At 37.8% G+C, this 24,463-nt stretch overlaps 3 protein-coding genes across 8 annotated transcripts in view; 2 read left to right on the forward strand and 1 right to left on the reverse strand.

Moving 5' to 3' along the window:
- Positions 1–9,753, forward strand: part of LOC107702480 (casein kinase I-like) — a 14,087-nt gene extending 4,334 nt beyond the window's left edge. Inside the window, exons 2-10 of the mRNA XM_016504822.1 lie at positions 1,097–1,207; positions 1,359–1,507; positions 1,605–1,833; positions 3,470–3,640; positions 3,756–3,904; positions 5,423–5,591; positions 5,669–5,811; positions 6,344–6,414; positions 7,044–9,753. Of these exons, the coding sequence (XP_016360308.1) occupies positions 1,097–1,207; positions 1,359–1,507; positions 1,605–1,833; positions 3,470–3,640; positions 3,756–3,904; positions 5,423–5,591; positions 5,669–5,811; positions 6,344–6,376 (1,154 nt within the window). The 3' untranslated portion in view covers positions 6,377–6,414; positions 7,044–9,753. The remainder of the gene's footprint in view (positions 1–1,096; positions 1,208–1,358; positions 1,508–1,604; positions 1,834–3,469; positions 3,641–3,755; positions 3,905–5,422; positions 5,592–5,668; positions 5,812–6,343; positions 6,415–7,043) is intronic.
- Positions 9,672–15,837, reverse strand: LOC107702479 (monocarboxylate transporter 4-like). 2 transcript variants are annotated; one of them, XM_016504821.1, is made up of 5 exons: positions 15,778–15,837; positions 12,570–12,818; positions 12,269–12,412; positions 11,419–12,186; positions 9,672–10,977 (listed from the first exon to the last, which is right to left on the reverse strand). In XM_016504821.1, exons 2-5 carry the CDS (start codon positions 12,790–12,792, stop codon positions 10,589–10,591), a joined length of 1,524 nt encoding a protein of 507 aa, XP_016360307.1. In that variant the 5' UTR covers positions 12,793–12,818; positions 15,778–15,837; the 3' UTR covers positions 9,672–10,588. The 2 variants fall into 2 exon arrangements, with proteins under 2 accessions (XP_016360307.1, XP_016360306.1); XM_016504820.1 differs by lacking the exon at positions 15,778–15,837 and adding an exon at positions 14,088–14,552.
- A 1,121-nt stretch (positions 15,838–16,958) lies between these two features.
- Positions 16,959–24,463, forward strand: part of ccdc57 (coiled-coil domain containing 57) — a 16,432-nt gene continuing 8,927 nt past the window's right edge. Inside the window, exons 1-10 of one of the 5 annotated variants that reach the window (XM_016504827.1) lie at positions 16,959–17,265; positions 17,580–18,038; positions 18,140–18,248; positions 19,117–19,218; positions 19,656–19,813; positions 19,885–19,959; positions 20,179–20,379; positions 20,851–21,009; positions 22,111–22,273; positions 22,496–22,618. In XM_016504827.1, coding sequence (XP_016360313.1) covers positions 17,641–18,038; positions 18,140–18,248; positions 19,117–19,218; positions 19,656–19,813; positions 19,885–19,959; positions 20,179–20,379; positions 20,851–21,009; positions 22,111–22,273; positions 22,496–22,618 — 1,488 coding nt within the window. In that variant the 5' untranslated portion in view covers positions 16,959–17,265; positions 17,580–17,640. The remainder of the gene's footprint in view (positions 17,266–17,579; positions 18,039–18,139; positions 18,249–19,116; positions 19,219–19,655; positions 19,814–19,884; positions 19,960–20,178; positions 20,380–20,850; positions 21,010–22,110; positions 22,274–22,495; positions 22,619–24,463) is intronic. The other 4 variants (XR_001635766.1, XR_001635765.1, XM_016504826.1 and 1 more) reach the window with 4 other exon arrangements.

A 24,463-nucleotide genomic window follows, 5' to 3' on the forward strand; every position in this document is an offset into this window, starting at 1 on the left:
TTGTAGAAAACAAAGCGTTTGAGAGAGGCGGGGCATAGAGGACCTACAATAATGTACAGTATTTTAAAAATAATGTGGTTTTTGAACATTAAAGCATGTCAACATATTCTGTTACACCAAATACACAAAATAATGATCTTTAAAAAAAAGCATCATATGACCCCTTTAAACAAATACTTTGTTCTCACAGTTTAACTTTTTTTCTGGATTTTGTTTTAATGGTTTAAATAATAAGAAAGGGATAATCAACTGTTCATAGTCAGTTTTTCTGGATTCTGTATTTTATGATTGAATAATAATGTATTACCATTGGTGGTAATCAAATAAATGACTACAACTAGGGATGTCAACGATTAATCGATGATCGATTAATTGTCGATAAGAGATGCAATCGATTAAAGCTATCGATGGTCGATTAAGCTATTTAATTTTGGGCTGCGTGCGGCTCATGCGCAAAATACGTGCGAGCGGCTGTGAGTGACGGTGACGGTATATAAATGCATCATCATTCACTCATAATGTACAAATTAAGCTTTTAATGTGATTTAAACTTTAAAAGTACATTAAAATAGAAACAACACAAAGTTCCAAATTAATACATCGAACGAATTCTTAATTCATGGCCATGAAATCTTTCATTTCCCTTAGATGCGAAAACAGTGATAAGAAGTGAATGACAATAAAATAAACCTGCGAAATTATGGGCTAGACGGTGAGGATTTAGGAAAAGAAACAATTCCTAAATATTATTGAATTTGTGGAAATTCGTGACCAACCGGCAAACCAGGTCCTTTAGGATAAAGATAAGAATTCTTAAAAAAAAAAAAAAACGAATTTGCATTGACTGTCTTGGAGAAAGGTTCGGACTTATGGATCATTGTATAATGACTGAATTTGCTGAAATAAATTAATGCTTTTGTTCAGCAAGGATGCATTAAATTGATCAAACTTTTGAACAGTAGTGTATGCACAAATTATAAAGGTCAATTAATTATGATCTACAGTCATGTCAGTTTGTTGGAGATTCAGGCTGTGTTCTGACCTCATTCACTGTTTTAATGGCTCTGTTCCTTCTCTGTTTCTCGCTCTGCCCTAGGCACAGACATTTCAGTTGGAGAGGAAGTGGCCATCAAACTGGAATGTGTGAAGACAAAGCACCCACAGCTCCACATTGAGAGCAAGATATACAAGATGATGCAGGGTGGAGGTAATGAGAAAAGGGTTTTGATTCATCTGTAAATAAGGGTTTGAGGGGCTCAATAAATCAATGTAATCAATGAAATAATTCATACTTGCCAACAAGCATCTATTGGGTTTCCAGGCTGTGTATTTAGGTGTTTTGTGTGCTCCCTTTGCAGTTGGCATTCCTACTATAAAGTGGTGTGGTGCAGAAGGAGATTATAACGTGATGGTGATGGAGTTGCTCGGCCCCAGTCTGGAGGATCTCTTCAATTTCTGCTCCAGGAAGTTCAGCCTGAAGACTGTCCTGCTGTTGGCTGATCAGATGGTATGATACAAAATCATGTTGACGAGTAAAAAATAGTTTGCTGCAGATGTACAACTTTTTAATGTTTTTTTTTTTTTGTAAACCTTGCATTCCTCAGATTAGCCGCATTGAGTACATCCACTCCAAGAACTTCATTCACAGAGATGTGAAGCCTGATAACTTTCTGATGGGCTTGGGAAAGAAAGGCAACCTGGTCTACATCATTGACTTTGGTCTGGCCAAGAAATACCGTGATGCACGAACACACCAGCACATTCCCTATCGTGAGAACAAGAACCTGACGGGCACTGCGCGTTACGCATCCATCAACACACATCTTGGCATTGGTAAAAAACACTAATTCTTTTCAGTTAGTTTGTAAATTTGACATATACAGTGGGTACGGAAAGTATTCAGACCCCCTTAAATTTTTCACTCTTTGTTATATTGCAGCCATTTGCTAAAATCATTTAAGTTATGTTTTTGTATATTTGTACATTTATTAATTTATTTTTTATTTATATATATAATTTTCAAACAACTGTTATATAATTGTTTGAAATGATATATATGACTGAATTGTGAAATTGAAATGTTTCCTCTTGCCATGAATATAGCCACTGCTGCTGACATGGCGTTAAATCATAAATAAATAAATAAACTCACCGTTCAAAAATTTGGGGTCAGTAAGATTTAAAATATTTATATGAATAATAAATCGATCAGTACATTTATTAATTTCTTTTTTATTTATATATATACTTTTCAAACAACTGTTATATAATTGTTTGAAATGATATATATGACTGAATTGTGAAATTGACATGTTTCCTCTTGCCATGAATATAGCCACTGCTGCTGACATGGCATTAAATCATAAATAAATAAATATGTGACCCAGATTTCTTGTCATAGACAGTGCTGCTCTGCCAAGGGCTGCACGACAATTAATGAATTTATTGTCATATGATTTATTTTATTTATTTTTTTTACATTTAATTAGTATTTTAGCACGTTCACATTCGTACAAATATCAACTCATATTTAATTTACCTCATCTAGTTTCCTGGTTAATTGTATCTAACAAATCATATAAATTAACACACTTTCTCTACATTGTAAAACCTGGTAAAACAAGAAGCTTCTCTCAAAAGCTAAACCTGTAAGATTCCTAATATTAACTCCAACAATTCCAACATTTTATTAATGTTTTTCTATTAAAACAACAAAAAAAACTTTATATTGTGACAGATGTTGCATAAGTGCACCTATTCCGCAACCACAACAGAGACCCATGTTTAGATTTAATTAGTTTGATAGATTTAGTTGTAGCAAATAGCATGAATGGCCATGTGAAGGAACAGACTGATTGTATTACACTTTCATTTGAGCAGAATATCTCAGTGGAGATCTCTAAACTCGTACAGGTTTACTGGTGTTTTCAGATCACCAGTGTTTTTGTTCCTCAGAGAGAGTGCATGCATAAAGTGCATGCAAGTATTACACTGGACAGAAAATGTATTCATTTAAACAAAAACTTTGATATCTGGAAACCCCAAGCATGAAAGCAGGTGGAAAGCTTGTTACAAATGTAAGATAATGCCAAAGGACAAAAAATACTTTCAGGATAAATAACAAGTGGCCAAATATCACAGATGATTATGCTTAATTAATAAAGAGAAGCAGTAATCGCCATCACAATTACAATTCGATTTATTGTCCAGCCCTAGCGACAGCTGTAGCTGTACTGATCATTTGACAAGCTTTCGTGATTCATTTTTCTTTCCCATTTCTCTACTGGCTCTGTATGACATCAGCTCATGCTCAAGTGGATGCATGTATATTTTTAGCATTTCCCAGAAGAGATTGATTTGTGCACGTGTGTTTGCAGCAATATAAATGCTCATTCATGAATCATACAGTAGCAGTCATCCTTTCATGCTCCATGCAAGCATCTATAATTCTATGCGCGTGTCTCTACAGAGCAGTCTCGGCGGGATGACCTGGAGTCTCTCGGTTATGTGCTGATGTACTTCAACTTGGGCTCTCTGCCTTGGCAAGGACTGAAAGCCGCCACCAAGAGACAGAAGTATGAGCGTATCAGTGAAAAGAAGATGTCCACCCCCATTGAAGTTCTCTGCAAGGGCTACCCATGTATGTTCAAAGCCTTGTGTAATTTGTAACATTTTTGTAAATGTTAATCAGACTTTGTCTTTGAAATGTCTACAATCCTGTATTGTAATATGGCTGTTTGTTTTGTGTCCCACAGCTGAATTTGCTACGTACCTCAACTTTTGCCGATCACTGCGATTTGATGACAAGCCAGACTATTCATACTTGAGGCAACTCTTCAGGAATCTGTTCCACAGACAGGGCTTTTCCTATGACTACGTGTTTGACTGGAACATGCTCAAATTTGTAAGTACATGTCTGGATGGTCTTCATTCTTTAGAGTGTGATAAATGTGTTGCTTGTTGTAGTTTGTTCATTAGTGATATATGAGACTTAAACTGTTATTGTTCTTTAGAGTGTGATAAATGAAACTTGTGTTGCTTGTTGTAGTTTGTTCATTAGTGATATATGAGACTTAAACTGTTATTGATTTGGTATGATTATTGTGTTGTGCAGAGGTACAACATTGTGTGTGTAGATGGTGGTTACATTTCTGAGTTTTTAAATATTACACCACATAAATCCACTTTTTGTAATCCTTAATAGGATTAAAGTATTTGTTTGCAGCCATAATCGAAATAGGCAAAACGAAGATCACAGGCAAAGCAACAAAATATCATATCAGTATCATCCAAACATTTCTAAATCATTCATCTCTATTTCTAGTGTTCATGTCACTCACTTGATTGCTTACATTGACTGCAATAATCTGACTTTTGACTATTCTGAATTGCCATCATCTACACATGATTTTCCAGTTATTATAACTTCTGATTGTTAATAAAGGCATTATATTATAGTTTGTCACATTATTGAAGAAATTAAGAGCTTTATGATTTTTTTTTAATAAAGTTGTTGAAAAATGTCTCATGCTCACCTGCTGCATTTAATAAAGTAAAAACAGTAATATTGTAAAGTGTTATTACTATTTAAAGTAACGGTTTTGTAATCTTAATATGCATTTTAAAATGTAATTTATTACTGTGATGGCAGAGCTGAATTTAAGCAGTCATCATTACTCTGTAGTGTTCAGTGTCACATGATTCTTCAGTAATAATTCTAATATGCTGATTTGCTAAGTAATATTTCTTATCAATGTTGAAAACAGTATTTTAAGCTTAATATTTTTGGGGTAACCATGGTGGTTTTTTTTTTTCAGGATTCTTTAAATAGATATTTTTTTATTTCAAACAAATCCTGTACTTCTATAAATGTTGTTACTGTCACTTTTAAGTAAATTTCATGCATCTGTGCTGAATAATATGTTAATTTCTTTAAAAACAAGTCTTACAGGCCTTGAACTTTTAAATGGTTGCATACTTAATGTAGTGCTGATAAGTCTGGATTTTTTTAAACCAAAAAAATCTGTATTTTAAGCTTAATATTTTTGGGGTAACCATGGTGTTTTTTTGTTTTTTCAGGATTCTTTAAATAGATATTTTTTTATTTCAAACAAATCCTGTACTTCTATAAATGTTGTTACTGTCACTTTTAAGTAAATTTCATGCATCTGTGCTGAATAATATGTTAATTTCTTTAAAAACAAGTCTTACAGGCCTTGAACTTTTAAATGGTTGCATACTTAATGTAGTGCTGATAAGTCTGGATTTTTTTAAACCAAAAAAATCTGTATTTGCTAGATTTTTTTTTTTATTGGGGGGATATGTACTAGAGTATTTGAATCAATTGTGTCAAGTCTCCTGTGTGCATCAAGTAGCACTATTTGCTTCAGTGTTTCATTATTTAGCATTTCCCCTTTCTCAGGGTGCCAACCGTACAGCAGAGGAGGTGGAACGTGAGAGGAGAGAGCGAGACGAGCGGATGAGGCACAGCAGGAATCCTGCAGCTCGAGGGATTCCAGCAGCCTCAGGCAGACCCCGCCCCACACAGGACGGAGCTCCTGCCACACCCCTCACCCCCACCTCTCACACAGGTAAACAGTCTGTCACTTAACTCTCAGGTACTTGAAAGACTACAAGGAGTCATCTCATGCTTCTCACTATCTCACAGCAAACACATCCTCACCGAGACCGGTCACTGGCATGGAGCGCGAACGGAAGGTCAGCATGCGGCTTCATCGTGGCGCCCCAGTGAACGTGTCGTCCTCAGACCTGACGGGGCGACAAGACACCTCCCGCATGTCCACATCACAGGTATAATGCAGACCCTGCTCATTCAAGCCTTAAGCAGAGCAATAATAAACTGCATTACAAAAGTAGCCAGTCTGTATCTGAATGAGCTGTTTTGATATTTGCTTACTGAAAGAGATTTTACTCTGGCAGAACGAATAGTTCAGTGCCTCTGGCTTTGAATGGTTACACTAGGAATTCTTATTTCTACACATAAATTGTTCACAAAAATAAATACCTGTTGAAATATTAGTGCATCTTTTATTGCTTGCAGTAATTGACCTTTTGATTCTCATGATCTCTTTTAGAGTTTCTGACTGGTGACATTTAACTTAAAATTGAATCTGCTTATTGGATAGTTGAAAAGCCTTTTCTAGGAACCGGTTGACCTAACGTTTGTGTTTCTGGGAAAAGTCATTTCAGCAGCATTTTTTTTTTCCAATATGACAGACAGTAGGCATTGTATGATTATGAGTCGGTGTGAGCAGTGTGTCAGTGCACATGTGATTGTGTTTATTGGGGTGGAAGGCTGTAATGTTCTCTCTCTTCACTTCAGAATAGCATTCCCTTCGATCACCACGGCAAGTAGTTGATGGTCACATCCTTGTGTGAAGGCAGGTGCACCAGGTGAGTTTGATTAGCTTGTGGTAACTGCATATATATATATATATATACACATATATATACAGTGTATATATACTGGTCAAAAACCAGGACTATTTCTTTGATCAGAAATACATTGAAAACACCAATATTGTGAAATATTACAGTTTGAAATAGCTATATATTGTGTATACAGTTTATTCATGTGATGGCAAAGCAGAATTTTCCATCAGTCAGGACTCCAGTCTTTAGTGTCACGTGATCCTTCAAAACCATTCTAATATGCTAATTTGGTACTCAAGAAGAAAATTTATTCTGAATGTTAAAAACAGTGGAAACTGTGTATTTTTTTCAAAATATAAATCTTTTGTAACGATGTGGAAGTCTTTAATCAATTTAATGTGTCCTTGCTAGTGTTGATTTAAAAAAAAATTCACTGAATACCCACCCAATATGCACACACATTTGATTACTAATATTAAAACCATTTTTTTTCATTTATATCTTAATTTTGGCTTAAAATATGACCCAGACAGTTTTGTGAGATTCATTCTGTTATAAAATACATCATTCTTTAAGTCTTTTTAAAAGACTTTTTGGTCAGTGGCAGTTGTCATTTATTGGATGTCTCTTTCTCTTGTTGCTGTTTACAGATTGTCTCCATGTCCCAGAAGCCTCCACTTTGCAATATGGAGCACGATGGGCAACCTAACTACACACAGCTGATTGACCACTCTCCACCATCAGCTAATAGATAGGGCGTCAGTCTCTTTCTTCTATTGACCAAACCAAAATGGTGTAGAACCAACCTGACCTCTTTGCTTACAGGCTCTCTCTCCTCTTCTTCTTATTTCATTTTCTCATATTTTCTCCCCCACTCTCTTTAAATGTTCTCGTGGACATGAGAGCTACAGCCTGTTGCGAATTCACACCAGTGGGTTGACCAATCAGAGACTGGATCAGCCAGACACACCATTGTCCTCATCTGCTTCCTTCCTTCACAGTTCCACTCTTACACATTCAGTGCTGCACAACTTTCTCTGGTTCAGGCTCCTCGCGATTGAGGCTAATGTATCGTCTGTGTGGTTTAAATGGGTCTTTTTGTTTCTTTGTATACTGAATTTTCTTCTGTATTTTAACCTGGGCAACAGACGAGTCCGTCTGGTGGCGTTATGGGTTTACTTAGTTTTTTTTTTTATTTACTCTGTATTTATTTTTTAATATACATTTTAATAACCCTCTGTAGCTGGTGAGGTTCCTTTCCCACGGTGAAGCTGGTGGTATAGAGTGGACTTGACCACAAAGGGGCCAGAATCTCAGCATACATCGCTCATAGCAAACTGACTCCACAGCGTGGTTTTCACTCGTACATGTCCTCACAGAGGGACCCTATGAACCTCGCCGTTTGTCTGCTATATTGATCTCTTTAACTGTACAATACTGCCTCCCCCATTATTTTGTCTCTTCTGTTTCTAAGCTGTGAAATAACTAAAATAATCGTGTAAATGTTTCCATGCAACTCTTTAGAAAGACTATGAAATGACCACAGATGGTTTGAGTCTGAAAGTTATCGGCAGTTATTTTTATCCACTCTTTCATAAAGCTACAACAATGAAGTGCCAGACTTTGGGGGTTTTGTGCATTCTGAACTTGAACTTTGACTCTTGAGGGTGATGTTTTGACTCATGGAGATCATGCTTAGAACTGCAACATGTGTCTTCTGAAAAGGTTGGTTATGCTTTGCTGCAAGTTTGTGTTCTGATGGTTCAGATGGTGTTTTGGAAGTTAAAAATAATTTGTTGGAGATATCGATTGTCTTTGCAAAGGTTGAAAGACCGAAAACAAATCAAAGTCTTGCTTTGATGTTTTAGTGATTTTCCCCTTTTATGAAATATTCCAGCACATACGTGGTTTTTCTAATGCACCTTGAAAGCTGGTCTGGTCATCTTGTTCCCCTGTCATCTGTAGGGGACATTGGCAACTTACTGGATCAAATTTTTCATCTGATTCTCCCCCATTTTGAAGCCCATGGCTGCTTTGGGATCCACATACTTCTGTGGAAGTCATGCCAATTTGTCATTCCTGTAAGAATTTGTATTACCACCGTATTTGTGTATTTTAAAGTGTAAATAAATGAATTACTTGTACTTGTGGTTGCATTTTTATTTTTTATCAGTAAATAATTAGTGGGGCAAGTTGTTTTGTGCTGCTGTCATAAAATTAAAATTCTGTGCATATGTGCATAGGGTATAGGCAATTAAATGTAGTTGGTTTTGCTTATTCACCATTAAGATTTTATTACTTTTGAAAACATGTCCTGTTTTCTAGAAAGAACTGGGTTGTGTAGTTTATGCCAGTATCAGAGTTACTGACATTGATACCTCAGGCAGTATAGTAACCCACTATTCCTGTGTCACTGTGAATTTCTCATGATAGCGTTCTCCAGTAGGCTTGGAGCTTCATCTTTCTTTCCTCTATGCTAAACCCACTATCCTACTGACATTTTTTGTTTCTAGCTACAATCTACTATCTATTTTCTATGCTCTTCTCATGCATCTGTAATCAATTTTTTGTCTCCTATGCATCCAATACCATAGTTGCACTGAAACATCCAAAATTGCTTTGTGTCATCATAGATAATACAATGTGCTGTGTCTTGTTGCTCTGCTTAAGTCTGAGAAAAATCAAGTACTTTAGCCACTCTACATTAATGGTTTCAGCTTACTTTAGCTTAACATTTGTGTTAACGTGATCATTTAAGCAAGTTTAGATTTAAACTCCACAGCAAGGGTAGATATTTAGGAGCAGGATTGATCACCTGGCTAGTTTACCTCACTGTTTCAGATGAGCCGCTGCTTAAGGTGCATATACAGAATGACACCAGCTGGACTGAACTGAAAATACTGCACAAATCCTGTGCTAATAGGATCTGGACTATGTCTTACTGTCTTGTAGGAGTAAACATTGTGGTCATTTACAATGTCCAGTACCCTTTTACTAGCGTAATTTCAGGGCAAATCAGTTCACTCAGTAATTTAATGCATCATTTTTAATTGAATTCCAAATAAAGTGGGGGATTGAGTCATGTCAGCTTGAAGTAAAAAAAAACAACAAAAAAAACACCATAACATGAGTCAAGGTCCAGTGGAGAGGGAAGGATATTTATTTTGTAAAATAATTCACAAATTCTGTATGGCTACAAGACTTAAAGGCACAACCAAAAACAGCTCAAGTGTCTTTAGAACGTAGTAAAAGAGGGTCCCTACTCATACAGTGCTGGTGAAAAACAAAACAAGGTAGAGTTTAGACGGGTTTTACCCATACCACCATTTTCATAAATCTTGTAGTACTATTTGGTTTTCCAAAAAATAAAAAATTAAAAAAAAAATTAAAAAAAATAGCATTCGAGTCAATGTTGATTGAACTGAAAATAAATGTTACATAACCAACATATCAGGTCCTCTCCTGATTGATGCAGTTGAGCTGAAAACACTGACATTTAGATGAATAAAATACAAATAAATATAAAGTGGAGCTGTCCACTGACATCAACACTTTAATATAAATACTGAATCTATACAAGAAAAGTTCAAATTAACAATAGCAAAAACCCAAACACTATAAAAATTATGTAACAGCTTTGTCCTCCAATAATATGTACTTTGAAACGGTTCACAAAAATACAAGCATGTCTGAACTGTACATTCCTCAAGAATGTATCCAATTTAAAAAGACTAACTAGGATCCTCATTTGAATGTCATTTCTATTTGTTTGAAATACAGGACTTTAATACAACCCTGTGCTCTCCCAGGACCAGTTTAAAATGTTACAGATGACGACAATATATTCTAAATCCACATTAGCAAACACTGAATGCCACAAAGACACAAGCTGGTAATATTCAGTATACTGCTGGTGACCTGCTCTGATGTGGAGTGTTTACTGGCCAAAAATCTGATGCCACAGTATAAATCTATTCTATTTTTATAACTTTTGAGAACATATCAGGATATGACATCTGCTAACATACAAGGCAGTGGTCGGCCTAAAAATGGCTAAATCGGAACTGCAGAGCAGGTCTAAAAGCGGTCCTCTGCAACCACACTTGAAGCTCGATACAAAAAGCATACACTACAACAAACGCACATCCATGAGTCCTACAAGAGAAGCTCTGTCATATCTATTGTTCTAGTATCTTCACAGAGAGGATTCAGGTTCTACAACCACACAGTTTGGTTCAGTCACCTTTTTGGAAGCGTTCTCCACCTCTATCGAGTCCACCCCTATGCTTTCAGGCTCTTCAACCTTTTTATCATCAGATTTTGTCATTACTTCATGTTCGATGGCTTGCTTCTTCCCGTTTTCACCACCTCCGTTGTCTTGGTTGTCCTTTGGTGCTTTGTTGAGCTCCTCCATCTCAGTCTCAGTAATGGCCATCTCCATTTTTGCTGGAGGGTCAGGCTGTTGGGGCTTCCTTTTGATGAAGAGCATGTTACAAATGGCGAGCACAAGGGCCGAGAGGACCACCTCACACCCAGCCAGCAGGAAGACGAACATGTAATTATTTGTGGCATCCAGAAGACGACCTGTGAAACGAAACAAGAGAAGCATGATAAACTACCCACATGGATTGACCAATTGTGGCGGCAGCCCTGACAGGTCACCAGGGCACACGTCAATGACCTATGAGCAGCAGCTGTCATTGTTGGGACAACTATAACATCCATTTGTTGTGTTTGGAGGTCTAAACAATCCAAATGAGGAATTAACATATGGTATTGTACAAATATAAGGCCCTTCCAACACTAAACAAAGGGTTCTTGTAAGGTACATAAAGGGCCACCTGCATTCCAACAATATTTTTGTTTTTGACCATTTGCAAAGAGAATGTGGTTTGCTTTGGTAGGTAATCTAAAAGACTAGAGGAGATACTTTGGTCATGTAATTGTATGTTTTAGTTGATTCATTGCTTATCTTATGACTTCTCTTTAACAGCACAGAAACTACAGAACATAAATGACTCTGACCTGCTCCAGGTGGTCCCACCAACACAGCAATGGCTTCAACCAACAGCACCAAGCCAATGGCACTGGAGAACTTCTCTGTCCCCACAATGGCCATCAACACTTCAAACTGTAAGGCTCCAACCATGCCATAGGAGACACCGAAGAAGATGCAGAACACCACGAGAGATGGATAGTCTTTGGCCATGGAGCCGATAATATCAGTAGTGCCATTAAAGATCATAGCGAAACTGAAGAGGTAAACACATCGTGGCCGAACCCACTTGAGCCCAGCGATGATACCACATGTTGGCCTGGCGAAGATGTCGATGAACCCTAGTATGGTGAGCAGCAAGGCAGACTTGGTGTCCTCATTGCCCAGTTCCTTGGCATAGCTTACCACAAACACAGGAGGCACAAAAAGACCCAACACCATAATGGCCGCAGCCACAGTGTAAATCAAAAAGCCACGATCTTTAAAGACGGTGAAGTCAAGAAGCTTAGGCTTTGGTTTGGATTCCTTCTTTTCGTCCACCTCGCTTGTTTTTTTGGGTGCTTTCAAGGGCCTCATGAGGGCTCCACATGCACAGCAGTTCAGTAGAATCCCTCCAAGGATTAGGAAGCCTCCACGCCAACCATACTCATATTGAAGAACCTGACCAAGAGGAGACAAACAGCACAGAGCCACGGGACTTCCAGCTGCAGCCAACCCATTGGCCAAGGGCCTTTTCTCACTGAAATATCTGTTCAGCATGATGAGGGATGGCTGAAAGTTCAGAGCAAGACCCAAACCTGGAGAACATAGTTTGAGGGTGTTAATGCATTGAAATGAAGTACATCAGAATTTCATAAGTATTCACAAAACAGTACTCACCAGTTATGACTCCTGTGCCGAGATAGATGTGGATGATGTTGGTTGCAAAAGATGCCATAACCATACCAAGTGAGGCAAAAAGGCCCCCGACCATCATCACAGGGCGACACCCGAAACGGTTCACTAGGATGCTGCATATAGGCCCTGCAAAAAGCAAACTACTGTTAGCATGCAGAATCATGATTTCCAAGAAAGAATAGGACGATAATATTACAAGATCCTTCTTGTGGACCTGCAATTTGAAAAACCACTTAGCCACAAAATATCCTCATCTATCCCTGCTGTCAGTGGACATCTGTACCTGAGCCATAAAGCATTGCAAGAAGTATAGAGGAGATCCAAGCCGTGTCACTGTAGCCCACTCCAAACTCCCGGATAAGCTCTTTGAAGAAGACGCTGACTGCTTTGGGGAAGGCGTAGGAGAAACCTGTAATGATAAAGCAGCCGAAGAGAACAGCCCAACCCCACCCGCCATCAGGTGCCTTGACCCCATTGTCACCAGTGTCTACAACCGCTCCACCCATGATGCTTTGTACAGGTCAGGTCTCAACTGCGACAAAAAGTGAAGAAACGGTGTCACAAAACTTGTGTCATTGATGGTGCTTAATTCAACAGGAAAGTTAGAGTACTTGACCTGATTGGTCAACATGACTTTAAATATATTAATTGACAAAGGCTTATGAATAATTAATGCTGAACTGCCAAAATCATGCTTGTTTACTGAATATCCCTGTACAGCAAGATCTGTTTGCCTGGCACTGGATTCACACCCTACCTCATTTATGTTCCTACCAAAAGCTGTTCTCGTAATTCTAGGTACAACATGTTGAATGTAATACTACCAAGTATCAAAACAAATTACAACTTTAAAAAAAAAAAAAACAGCAACACAAGCAGTTTTTATTTCAGATCACGGAGTTAATTATATGGCTTCTAACCCAGAGTTTCCCCATTCCTGATCCTGGAACACTGCCAGCACTGTACTTTTTATGTTTCCCTTATTTACACACCTAATTCAGTTCATGAGCACCCAACTAATGACCTGATGAGTTGAATCATGGGCGTTAAATGCGGAAGGAATCCAAAATGTGTAATGTGGGGTGTGCTCCAGGACCAGGATTAGCAAACACTTCTGTAGCCTACTATGCAATGCTTGAACTGTTGTGCCCTTTCAAATGTCTCTCAACAGGAGGAGCTGCCAGACAGCTGTTGATGGCTACCCAACTTCCTGAAGACATTTGTCATCTTGCTTGTGATCTCTTTTGCCCGTTCTACCCAAAAAAATACCACACACACACACACGCGCGCGCGCACACACACACACACCACAACTTGATTTGAACAATGTGAAGATAATGTAGCACATACTGCTATAAAAGCCATTACAGAATGGTCAGCCTTCTTATACTGACCTTGTTAAAGGGCAAGACTACTCCATGACTCATTAAACTAAAGAGACTGATCAATGAATGCTCATACATACTCATTTAAAACAAAAAGCTAATGGACACCTGGTCCTTTGTAAATCTATATGTGAACTCTGAAACTATTCATCTGGATACCAAGAACAACTGTGGTATTTTGTACTATACATGTACAATAATAAAATAATTGTTTTTTAAATGTTAGGCAGTTAAACCACTTAAGTATTACCATTACCACTATTACTTAACTTACTATTAGAGACATGCAAGTAAACAAAAAATAGAGTTTGCTCAACGTGTTACATATATGTGGAAATTAGTGGATCAAGAACTATGATGTAGAAGAGCTGCATTCGGTAAGAGAAAGTCATGCAACCAACTTATGTATGACCTACCTTGCTTAAAGTCCTTGAAAACTGATTCTCTCTCTAACTGTTCTGAACCTCCCACATATCTACCTCATCTAGAGGCAAGCAGGGGGTGGGGGCTGAGGGGCACACCTCTGTACCCTACCAGCCAATTAAGACTGACATTTCTCCATGTGGTACTGATTGCAATAACCAGAATCACCTCCCATGAGGTTAAGAGTAACTTGTCTTGTGTTTATCCTCATCTTATGTAGATTTGTATACAAAATTTGTGGTTGGGATTTAAATTATGTTTGCTTAAAGAGGAATTATGTAGGGTTAGGGTTCATTTTAGAAAGGCCATTGAATTGTTTCTCTGAAACAGGTCACAGCTGGCACTGACTTGTTTGTTAATTATGGATGCTTCTTGTCATGTCCATACTAATTAGCTATTAGTAATACAACTGATTCTAATCTGTCAGTTGCAATGCAATGATGTATGTGTATATGTATGTGTATATATATATATAGGGGTGCACATAAGTGGTCCGCAGGTCCGCATGCGCGACCAAAATAAGAAATGCGCTGTGTAAATTAGTTCAGAGCGCGCGTTTGCGTACCTACATGGTTGACAGCGTTAATGCACTATTACCATTTTAGATCGACAAACTGTACTGTATAAGATTTCTATTCAAACTGCAAAACAAAAAAAACTAAATAAAGTGCAATAATATTATCACTATTATTCATTTATTTTTTATAGTTATATTTGATGGGTCACACCATGTGCCGTCGTGTGAGGACCAAACCAAATCTCCAGGTTCTCATATGAGAACCAGGCTGAAAAGCTTATAGTAGCAGCGCATTTTTTTTCCCTTGAGGTGGTAGGCTGATTGAGCATTTTGGTTCAGTTCAGGATGGGACACTAACAACCAGTGTTGGGGAAAGTTATTTTTACAAGTAATGCATTACAATATTGCGTTACTCCGTAAAAAATAACTAAGTAATGCGTTACCCTCAACACTGCTGACATTATAGATTTAAATGTCATATATGCTAATATATGCATATAACTGCTCAAAAGGCTGTTCGAGACGAACCTCAAAAATTGCGCCCATAAATTTTCCTATCGAAATAACTTTGTAAAATCGACTCCCCTGTAAGCCACTGTCAAATTCGTAAACTTCATAATTACATGAATTAATATGTCATTCTGTCTCTAGATATTTGCATGAAGAGCATCTGATGCACCGGTGGCGCTCTCTGGTCTACGTGCTAAACGTGACATTTATACTCTCTCTCCTCTACCAATAAGCCCTGGCACTACCACATGAGTATAAATCCACATATCCTTAAGTATCAATTTTCTCACTTAAACAATTGTAGCACTATTGTACCAACAACTACTCAACGATTACATTACATGCTGTGAAAATATCAGACTAGTATATGACAATTGTATCGGTATGTGGATAATTCACGATATAGGCTATTAAAATGTTTGTGTTTATCACATGGCGTATATTTTCAACGATAAATAGACAAAAGAACATTATTTCTGTTTCTGAACCGAAACCTGTTGGCTACTTTTCATCAGTCAGTCTCCATAGCTGCCCACCGGCATTCAGCATCACCCATCCCGACGACACAAGCACGCATAAGCATGCGCAAAATGACCCAAACATTTTCTCTGAACACATGTTGACATATTTAGAGGCATCAGTCCTCATATACATACCTTAACGATGCTCTTCGATTAAGGTATTTCACTGATGATGCCCTCCTAGGACCAGGACCAGGACCATCACGTTCGCACGGCACTCATCTTTTGAATAGGCATTGAATGGGATCCGCTCCTACTTGAGTTACTGACGTGCAGCCAATGTGCGCGAGGAGGCACTACGTGAATTTCCCCACCTCTCTCTCCTTCTCTCAGGGGATTTAAAGGGGATTTACGGACCTTCCCTTCATTTATGAAGCATCAGCTTGTTTCTCATTAGGTGCTGAACAAAAATATTATTTAGCATTTCCCCCCACATAATGTGGCACACATCATGGTGACACAGGTAAAATTGAAGTGTTGCAAAACAGGCTGATATGCCACTTCCTTGCAATTCAGCTAGTTTGTCAACAACTCGGAACACTTCTTTAGATACAGTGTTTGTTGTTATATTATGTAAAGACAGCTGTTGGTTTTGTAGAGAGTTCTGAGAAGTGAATGAGTGCAAAACATACCGGCAGATATTACAAAAACTGAAAAGAGGAACATTTTGTTTTCGTCAGGAAGTTGCAGCATCCATCTTAATAAGACTAAGAAATTATTTACATGCAACATTCTTATTAATAAATGAGAGAAAATGTAGCCTATAATGTATACACTAAGTAGGTTACAGATACAATTTAGAACGTGACAGCAGGCAGGTAGAAACCACGTGAATCAGGTGTCTTAATTTCCCTTTGCGTCAGTTGCTTTTGTACAGTTTTATAAGCCGCAGGAAAAGTTGTCACAGGTTTGGAAAAATACCAACCGATGAGGCAAAACTGTCTCAACTTGTCTTATACTTCTGGCAGGAAGGTACACAATGAACATGACAGACTTGCAATAGTCTGTTGGGTAAAACGTTAATATATATTTTAGTGTAGGTAACTTAACCAAAATACAATACAAAATAACAAATAATTTTCCATTACTTATTTATGACTCCTTATTTTCTTTTCAAACAAAAGTCTCGGAAACCTTTTATAACTTTACGATAAGCGTGATGCTTTTATAGCGGGAAATAATAGTTCTGCCAGAAATAGAGCTTAATCAGAAGTGAACTCAAAATTTCCGGCTTTCAAGGTAAGCAAATGACGCTCAGTTGTACAAAATGGGAACTAGATTCATCCGGCAGGCAGACCATTGAAACGGATGTTACGGCAGAGTCGGGCAGACGCCTTTTGTTTCCATGGCAGCACTGATAGTTGTGGCGGTGGCGCTGAGCTAGAACTTATGCTATGCCTTAGCTAGTTAGCTTAGCTGACTTAAACATTCAATGTAAACTATTTAAGACATATTCAACAACTTCCTTCCGGAGTAGCTGCTGTGTATTTTTACTTTTACACAGTTCCGGACATCTGTAAGTTACTTATGACAAGAACATAAAACAAAACAATATTCGCTGTGCGAGCTAAACGGAGAAAATACTTGCCTCTTCAGTAATGTTTGGCTGATGTACACATGAAGGTAAATAACGTTTTTATTGAATGAAATAATTCTGTCGAAATTGTTTAAAATAGCTTGTTTTTTTGCGAAGTTCTGCTTGTTGTGTTCAATGTTTTAGCCATAAGGATTTATGTTCTTCTTGTAGCTGAACATTTACGTTAGTTGTTTCATTCTTTTTTTGAATCAGGAAGGATATAACTTAAGCTATTATGCCATTATCAGATGTCTTTTTTAACTAATTTATGGCTTTATATGATGTGTAGGGTTTCATTTTTGCGTGTTTACTTATAAACATGTTCTGATAAACATTTTATAATCACTTCTTGTGTCTACAGATTTGCTTAACAGGATGTCAAGTGTTTCAGTGCCCTGTTGTTCAGCATCTGCTTCATAACCATGCAGGAAGCTGTGGACCTGGAGGCCCAGCTGGCTTGTAAAGAAAGAGAATGGAAAGAACTTCAGGCTTTGCGGATTCAACAACTGGAGACTGCTTTAACTGAAGCCACATCAGAGCTGTCCACCCAGAGAGAGCGTTTCCTCCGCTTACGGAATGACTTCAAGTATAATCTTCGTGTGTTGGAGGAGAGGGACAAAGAGCTGGAGCGTTATGATGCCTTGGCAGCCCACGCTCAGACGGAAGAGAGTGCCAGGCGGCAAGAGATCAGTGAGCTGAGGATTGAGATAGCAAAACTTCAGGATGCCCTGGAGGAGCAGCGGAGGGCGAAGGAGGACATAGAAGTGCAATATCTGAAGAGGGGAGTCGAGCATAGAGTCAAACTGGAAAAAGTCCAGAAGTATGACTTTGTTTCTCAGGCTCATCTATATTTGGTCATCCACACTGATTTCTAAATTAGGTTTTTGTGGAATTTTAATGATATTTGTTTTGGCTTTTTAGCATGATGGAAAGTGAGATTCAAAAACTCAGGGAGGAAAATGAAACAATTAGACGGGATCTCCAGCGGCGAATAAGAGAATCTGATGGTGAGCTGGCACTTCAGAAACAGGTATGGTGTCAACTGCAAGATTTATAGGACACATGTTGTGCCAATAGCCTTGTGGGCAGCACGCCGACATATAGTGCTGTTGCGCTTCAGACATCCCAAGTTCTCTCCCACTTCGTTTCCTGTCTACATACGGTCCTATCCCAATACAAGCAAAAAAAGATTTATAGGACACATTTGTTGTGTTCAAAAACACAGGGGGTCATATGTTTTAAAAAGCTGGACTGTATTTAACTAGACATGGCACAGTGCTCATGGCAGAAGACGCTCAAAAAAACACTGCAAGATGCAATGTAATTGCCCAAAACATCTGTCTGCACACGGGTGTCTGTAACACACTAATAACACGGCCACAGAATAAACAAATACATTGATTTGATTAACTGACTAAACATCTATTGTGTCCATTCCCTAAATTTAAGTCTTTTTAAATCTTATTTGTTTTGGGTATTTACAGTTATGATGCTGTTTCTGGTTTAAAAAATTAATCCACAAAGTGGATGTCCTGGGATTAGTGCCAAGACATTGTATGTTATTTAAAGTAAACCCACTGACCTAAAAGGATTCCAGCTGGCAGGAGTTCTTAGTCGTTGAGCTATGTCAACTAACTGCTAAAGCAATCCTCACCTCACTCTGTAAAGTAAAATGATAAGGTCGTGAAGGATCACAGATAATGTCGGTGAACCAAAGCTATTTATGCTGTAGGTCAGTTTGAAAATAGATTATTGTTCAGTGTTGTTGTCGCTTGACTTTTGACATTTAAGTGTTGTATAAGCATAGGCATATAAGGGTTTGGTAAAAAAATGTTCCTGCATTATTAGGTTAAACATTATCACTTACAGTGAATCTTTTAAATTGCAATCCACAACAGGAAATGATGGCAGATTTTGACAGTGAGATGAGGAAGCGGGAGCATGAATTCCATCTGAAGCTGGATGAAATGAACAGTGTGGTTCTCTCACATGAGCTCAAAGTAAGAACCATACCACATCAAACCTATTATAATCTTTATGTTGGAAGTCAGGGCCATTTAGACCAGTGGTTGTGAACCTTGAATCAAATTTGTATTTATTTATTTTAAATTTTTTTGGTTATGAACCACTGCTTTGACACTACATGACCAAAAGTACTGTATGTTGATGAACTGAAATACCCACATGAATGATGGATTGGAATACTGACCGTGAACTAGGCCCCATTACCTGAATGTCAGTGCCTGAACTCATACTTGTTTCTGAATGGGGGCACATTCCCACAGTCAGGTTCCAGCTTAATTTGGAAAGTCTTCCCAGGTGAGTAGAAGCTGGTAGGGAGCACATAAGTGTTCAGGTGTCCACATACTTATCGCCGTAGTATGAGTGATCATCTGCATTTAAAATTTTGAGTTTAATATTAATCTTTATTGTTCAGGAGAAGCTATTGAGCAAAGAGCTGGAGGTCCATGCCAAAGCTCACAGTCAGGCCACCGAGGCCCTGCAGGCCTCTGAAGAACTTCACCAGCAGGCTCAAAAAGAGATCCAGCACAGAGACTGGGAAATAAAGAACACCACTGCAATGAAAGACTCCAGGTGAGCTGACATGTATATGTTAGCAAAAAAGTTGTTTAAAGATCATGAAGATCATGATTACTGTTTTACAGGATAAAAGAGCTTGAAGACAAACTAAAACAAATGGAGAACAATTATAAAAAAGAGCAAGAAGCCTACAACAGGAAGTAAGTACTACATCTAGAGTTTGAGATACCCTGTCATAAAGTATCCCCTGTCAAATCCAGTTATTACACATAAGATACAGTAAATGCAAATGACATGAACATTTTTAGATCCTAATGACCAATCAAAAAACAGCTGAGGTCATGAACCTTTCTGTGCTCAGATTACTCTGGGTAGGCCAGCATGTCTTGCTCTGATGTTTTGAAATTTGATATATTCAGACACGCAGAACTGGAACGAAGGTCTCGGGAGAAAGAGGATGCGTTGGGTCTCATGAGAGAGGCTCATGCCAGGGAGCTCCAGGAGAAGAGGGGGAAAATCTCAAAATTGCAGGCTCAACTGGACAGGATGATTTTGGAGCAGAAGAGGAGAGAAAAGAGCCATACGGCTGACCTTCATCACAGAGAACAGCAGATACAAGGGTAAGACACAAACGTATCAAAATTACTATTCGCAGAAATGTTCTGTGGTTTATTTTTACTTTGCCAAGAAATACTTAAGCTTTATTGCATAAAGGTGTACATTTTTCATGAAATGTTAAATTATCCATTTGTGTAAATGGATGGGAGATGCATTACGCGGCTCCTGCTGATGACTAAATTAGTGTAAATACATTGAGAGGAAATGTGTGGGTGTCCCTGAGAATGGCTTTCTGAACACTAGGATTATATAACATGTTTAAAATTCAAGGCCTCAAGGTAACAAGTGCTCCTAATTTTTCTGTGCTTATAATGTAACATTCATAAATTATATATTTCATATGCACATATTAAGACAGACAACATGGCTGCTGTAAGACTTATCTGTACTCAATCGAGGGCCTTAACTTGTGTTTGGTACCATAGTTGTAACCAGATCCCCATTAGATTTGAATCTCTTATTTGATACCGAAGGCTCAGAACGCAGCTGGAAACAACCCGATCTGGCTGGGATACTTACATCACACAGGTCTCCAAAGAAAATGTTGCCAAGGATACAGAGCTGCTTTCTGCAGGGGAAAGAGAAGCCAAAGTGAGAGCAGAGCTTGAAAGGTGTAAAGAGGATATAGAAAGGTGAGGGGTCACAAGAGAGAACCTTTTACACAACATTTAAACTGTTTAGCTGTGTTGTACTGTGAGAAATAAAAGTAAGAGTAGGGATGCACCAATATTAAAATTCTGGCTGATGCATTTTATTTATTTGTTTGTTATTTTTTTGTTATGACCGATAAATGTCAGTAATAGCCAATATATGTCTGATATTAAAATTCTATACTAATTTGTCTAAATAAATTAAAAATAAAATAAAGTTGTATTGCATTGTAATTATAATGTACACTATAAAATGTATATAAATATAAAAATATAAGATTACATTTAACAGTGTTAAGTAATTAATGTTTTTTTTTTTAAAGATTAACTTTATTTAAGGGTTTGATGATGAAAAAGTTAATGTAAATGTAAATATAGGTTAAATGAGCATGCACAATTAAATATCCAATATAAGCTGATACCAATAAATAAAAAAATCTTTAAGGGTGCATTCAAGTCATCATGAAAAGTTTGTATTAATGCGTAGGGAAGTCAGAATTATAACATCAGGTGTGTTCAAGTCATTTCATTGGAGCAAGATGGTGATGCACCTTTTTTACAAAAAAAAAAAAAAAAAAATTCAGGAAGATTTTTAAACTCCACTTATAAAAAAAACAATAAAGAATGTGCATCAGTGCATTTTTGCTTTTATATTTTTATTCAGTTTATGAAAGTGATGTCAATTAAATTGCTATATATTCCATTGTAATTATACAATACTGTCCTATTTTGTACATGCAACGTAGATTTTTATAGAAACAAATTGTTCATTTAAACAATTTTATTATTAATGGAGACGCTGCATCCATTGCATCCAACATGTTTACTCACTGACACGCCCCAACTAGGAAACTCTGGGCATAAAGAACATTTGGTGTTCTTTATGCAGTGCCTTTTGTGTGCATTCATCTCCTAAATATGATCTTTCCAACATCATTTGACCACAACATAATATTGTCCAGTAACTAATATATTGTGAATCCTTAAGTATGTGGATTTGCCAGTTTAGGTTGAGGTATAGCCACATTTGCTTTACATTTACTTAAAAAAAGCAGTCCTTCAGATGAATTGTATATCTGTCAGGTATAAGCAGCAGGTGTCTAGTGGTCTGCAGAGGGAGCAGGCATTGGAGCAGAAGAGAGTTCAGCTGGAGTTGGACTGGGAGCGGCGTTGTGAGGAGGTGCATTCTGAGCACTACCTGAGAAGCGAGGAGCTCATCCAAAGCCTTACACAAGCCAGAGACCAGGTGAGCTGATGCACAGTCAGACACCATAAAATACAAAAGTATTCTGAAAAATATTCAAAATAAAATAATTTCATGATGAAAGAAAATTTTAACATATTCTGAAGTTAGTTCAGATATATTTTATGTCCTATATTTGTGGCCTATATTTTCTAACCAGTTAGTGTTTCTCACAGTTGTTCTCTGTAAGGATGTGATGTTTTACATTTTAATATCTGCCCTAAGATAACTGCTGAACTGAGAGAGAAGGAACGAGAATTACAGGAGACGGTGACACTGCTGAAAAGTGTCACTGTAGAGCGAGATCAGGTGCTACGTGGAACCAAACCAGCACTAACAGGAATTCAGGTTAGACCACACGCAGCTTTCTCTGTTACACCATTCAGACTGATATATAATACTGTGAAGGAATCATTACCAATTAGAATGTACTTTGATAAAAAAAACACAAGTGGTGTGATGACCGCTAAAGATCTGGTGGGTATCTCGTCCAACAGTTCTCTGGGTTTCATGCCAAAGTGTCTGAAGAGTAGGAGTCACACAGCATATGAAGCAAATCATCTGACTCTAACTTGCCTCTGGATGATTGTCTGTGTAGTTGCTTAGAAAATGTAGCTTAAATTACTATATAAATAAAACAGCAGACAGCGTCAACATCCACGGCATTTATTTCATCTAAGGCCTGCTCTTCCATTCATTAGATAGAACTATAGATAGTATCCACTAGGTGCAATGCTATTACAGCTATTCTGAAGTTATATGTCACATTTAGCTGTTCGTATCTGCCCTGTCAGCCATTTGGTAGGTAATTTATCAAGAAACATTTAAGAGACTTTAAATAGCATATCGGTAGAAGATGCTTGGCCACTCACAGAATGTTACTGTGAAAGTTCACTATCTCCCTGGACACTATGTGTATTACAGGTTAAGTCCTGTAATAGCTTGTTGACTGATTGAAAATTCAGATTTTTAAAATGCCACAATCTCCTGCCTCCACCTAGTGGTTGCTAATGGGCTTATACCAGTGGTTCTCAACCCGCGGCCCGCGGGCCGCATGCGGCCCGTCACGAATTCAAATGCGGCCCACCATGCTGAACACAATTTTAAAAAATTACTTTCAGTTTTACAATTCATTTTAGTTTTTACATTAATTAAAAAATGTACTAAATAAATATAAGCTATAGCCTAATGTTTTTATGTAAAATAATTTTGTTTTTCATATATTATTTTCAGACATGAGCAGTACTCACATAGCCCAATTAACGTTACACGTTTAAAGTAACGACCAAGTGGCCAGCGGCAGACAGTGAGCATATGTTTGATCAATTAATTGATGGATGTCTAAAATATAAAAATAAGGCGAAGCCTAAAACAGGCCCGAGGCCCTGCCCGCGTCTGAACTATGAAAATTGTACTGAAGCCCAGCCCGAGGGGCGTAAAAAAGTCGGGGCCCGTCGGGCCCGGGCTGAAATGCAGGGCTCTAGCTCTTTTAGGCTATAATATTATAAATCAGGTTGGTTTGTATTGCTGACGTAATATGTAAAATGATATGCGTGCGGCCCGTGAGACTTGCACTTGGACCACATTGGCCCGGTGGAAAAAAAGGTTGAGAACCACTGGCTTATACCATAATTTTATTGTTTCATTACCGTCTTACATAACATAAAACCAGAGGTGTAAAGTATTGGAGTAAATGTAATTAGTTACTGTACTTGAGTATCTTTTTCAGTTTATTTCTGCTACAAAAGACTTGATGCTGCCTATTACAGGTCACTGAAAGTACTGCGTTTTGCCCTTACTCACACAAACTTGCCAACAAGGCTACTTTATGTGAATGCGAGTTCCTTAGCAAGTATTTGTGAATCAGAGGTGTTTTATATATGAGATGAGGACATGACAGCAGCCGGCAATGAGGCCCAAACCAGCACATCCACTGCAAGAAGGCTTCTGCTTTTTAATTTTACTTAACATCATTTTATTTATCCATTATACTGAAGAGACCTTTTTGAAAGATATTGTTTGTTTGTTTTGTTTTGTAATTTTGAGATGTTCAGTTTAATTTTGGTTTATGGAAAATAAATGTGATTGCTCTCCTCACAAATCAACTCTGTCTTGTTTTTGTTTCATGCTCTCTGTGCCTTGCCCTGGACTTTTATGTCACTTCCTGTCTCCCGTGGTGTTTGTAGTCAGTTT

This window comes from Sinocyclocheilus anshuiensis, unplaced genomic scaffold (assembly GCF_001515605.1).
Source record: "Sinocyclocheilus anshuiensis isolate Anshui unplaced genomic scaffold, SAMN03320099.WGS_v1.1 scaffold190, whole genome shotgun sequence".
NCBI lineage: Eukaryota > Metazoa > Chordata > Actinopteri > Cypriniformes > Cyprinidae > Sinocyclocheilus > Sinocyclocheilus anshuiensis.

Excerpts from the sequence above, each read along its gene's own strand:
- LOC107702479 (XM_016504821.1), bottom strand. The coding sequence starts at position 12,792 with ATGGGTGGAGCGGTTGTAGACACTGGTGACAATGGGGTCAAGGCACCT. Across the intron at positions 12,413-12,569 it reads TGCAATGCTTTATGGCTCAG|GGCCTATATGCAGCATCCTA; the intron begins GTACAGATGTCC and ends TGCTTTTTGCAG. Across the intron at positions 10,978-11,418 it reads GGTGGGACCACCTGGAGCAG|GTCGTCTTCTGGATGCCACA; the intron begins GTCAGAGTCATT and ends TTCGTTTCACAG.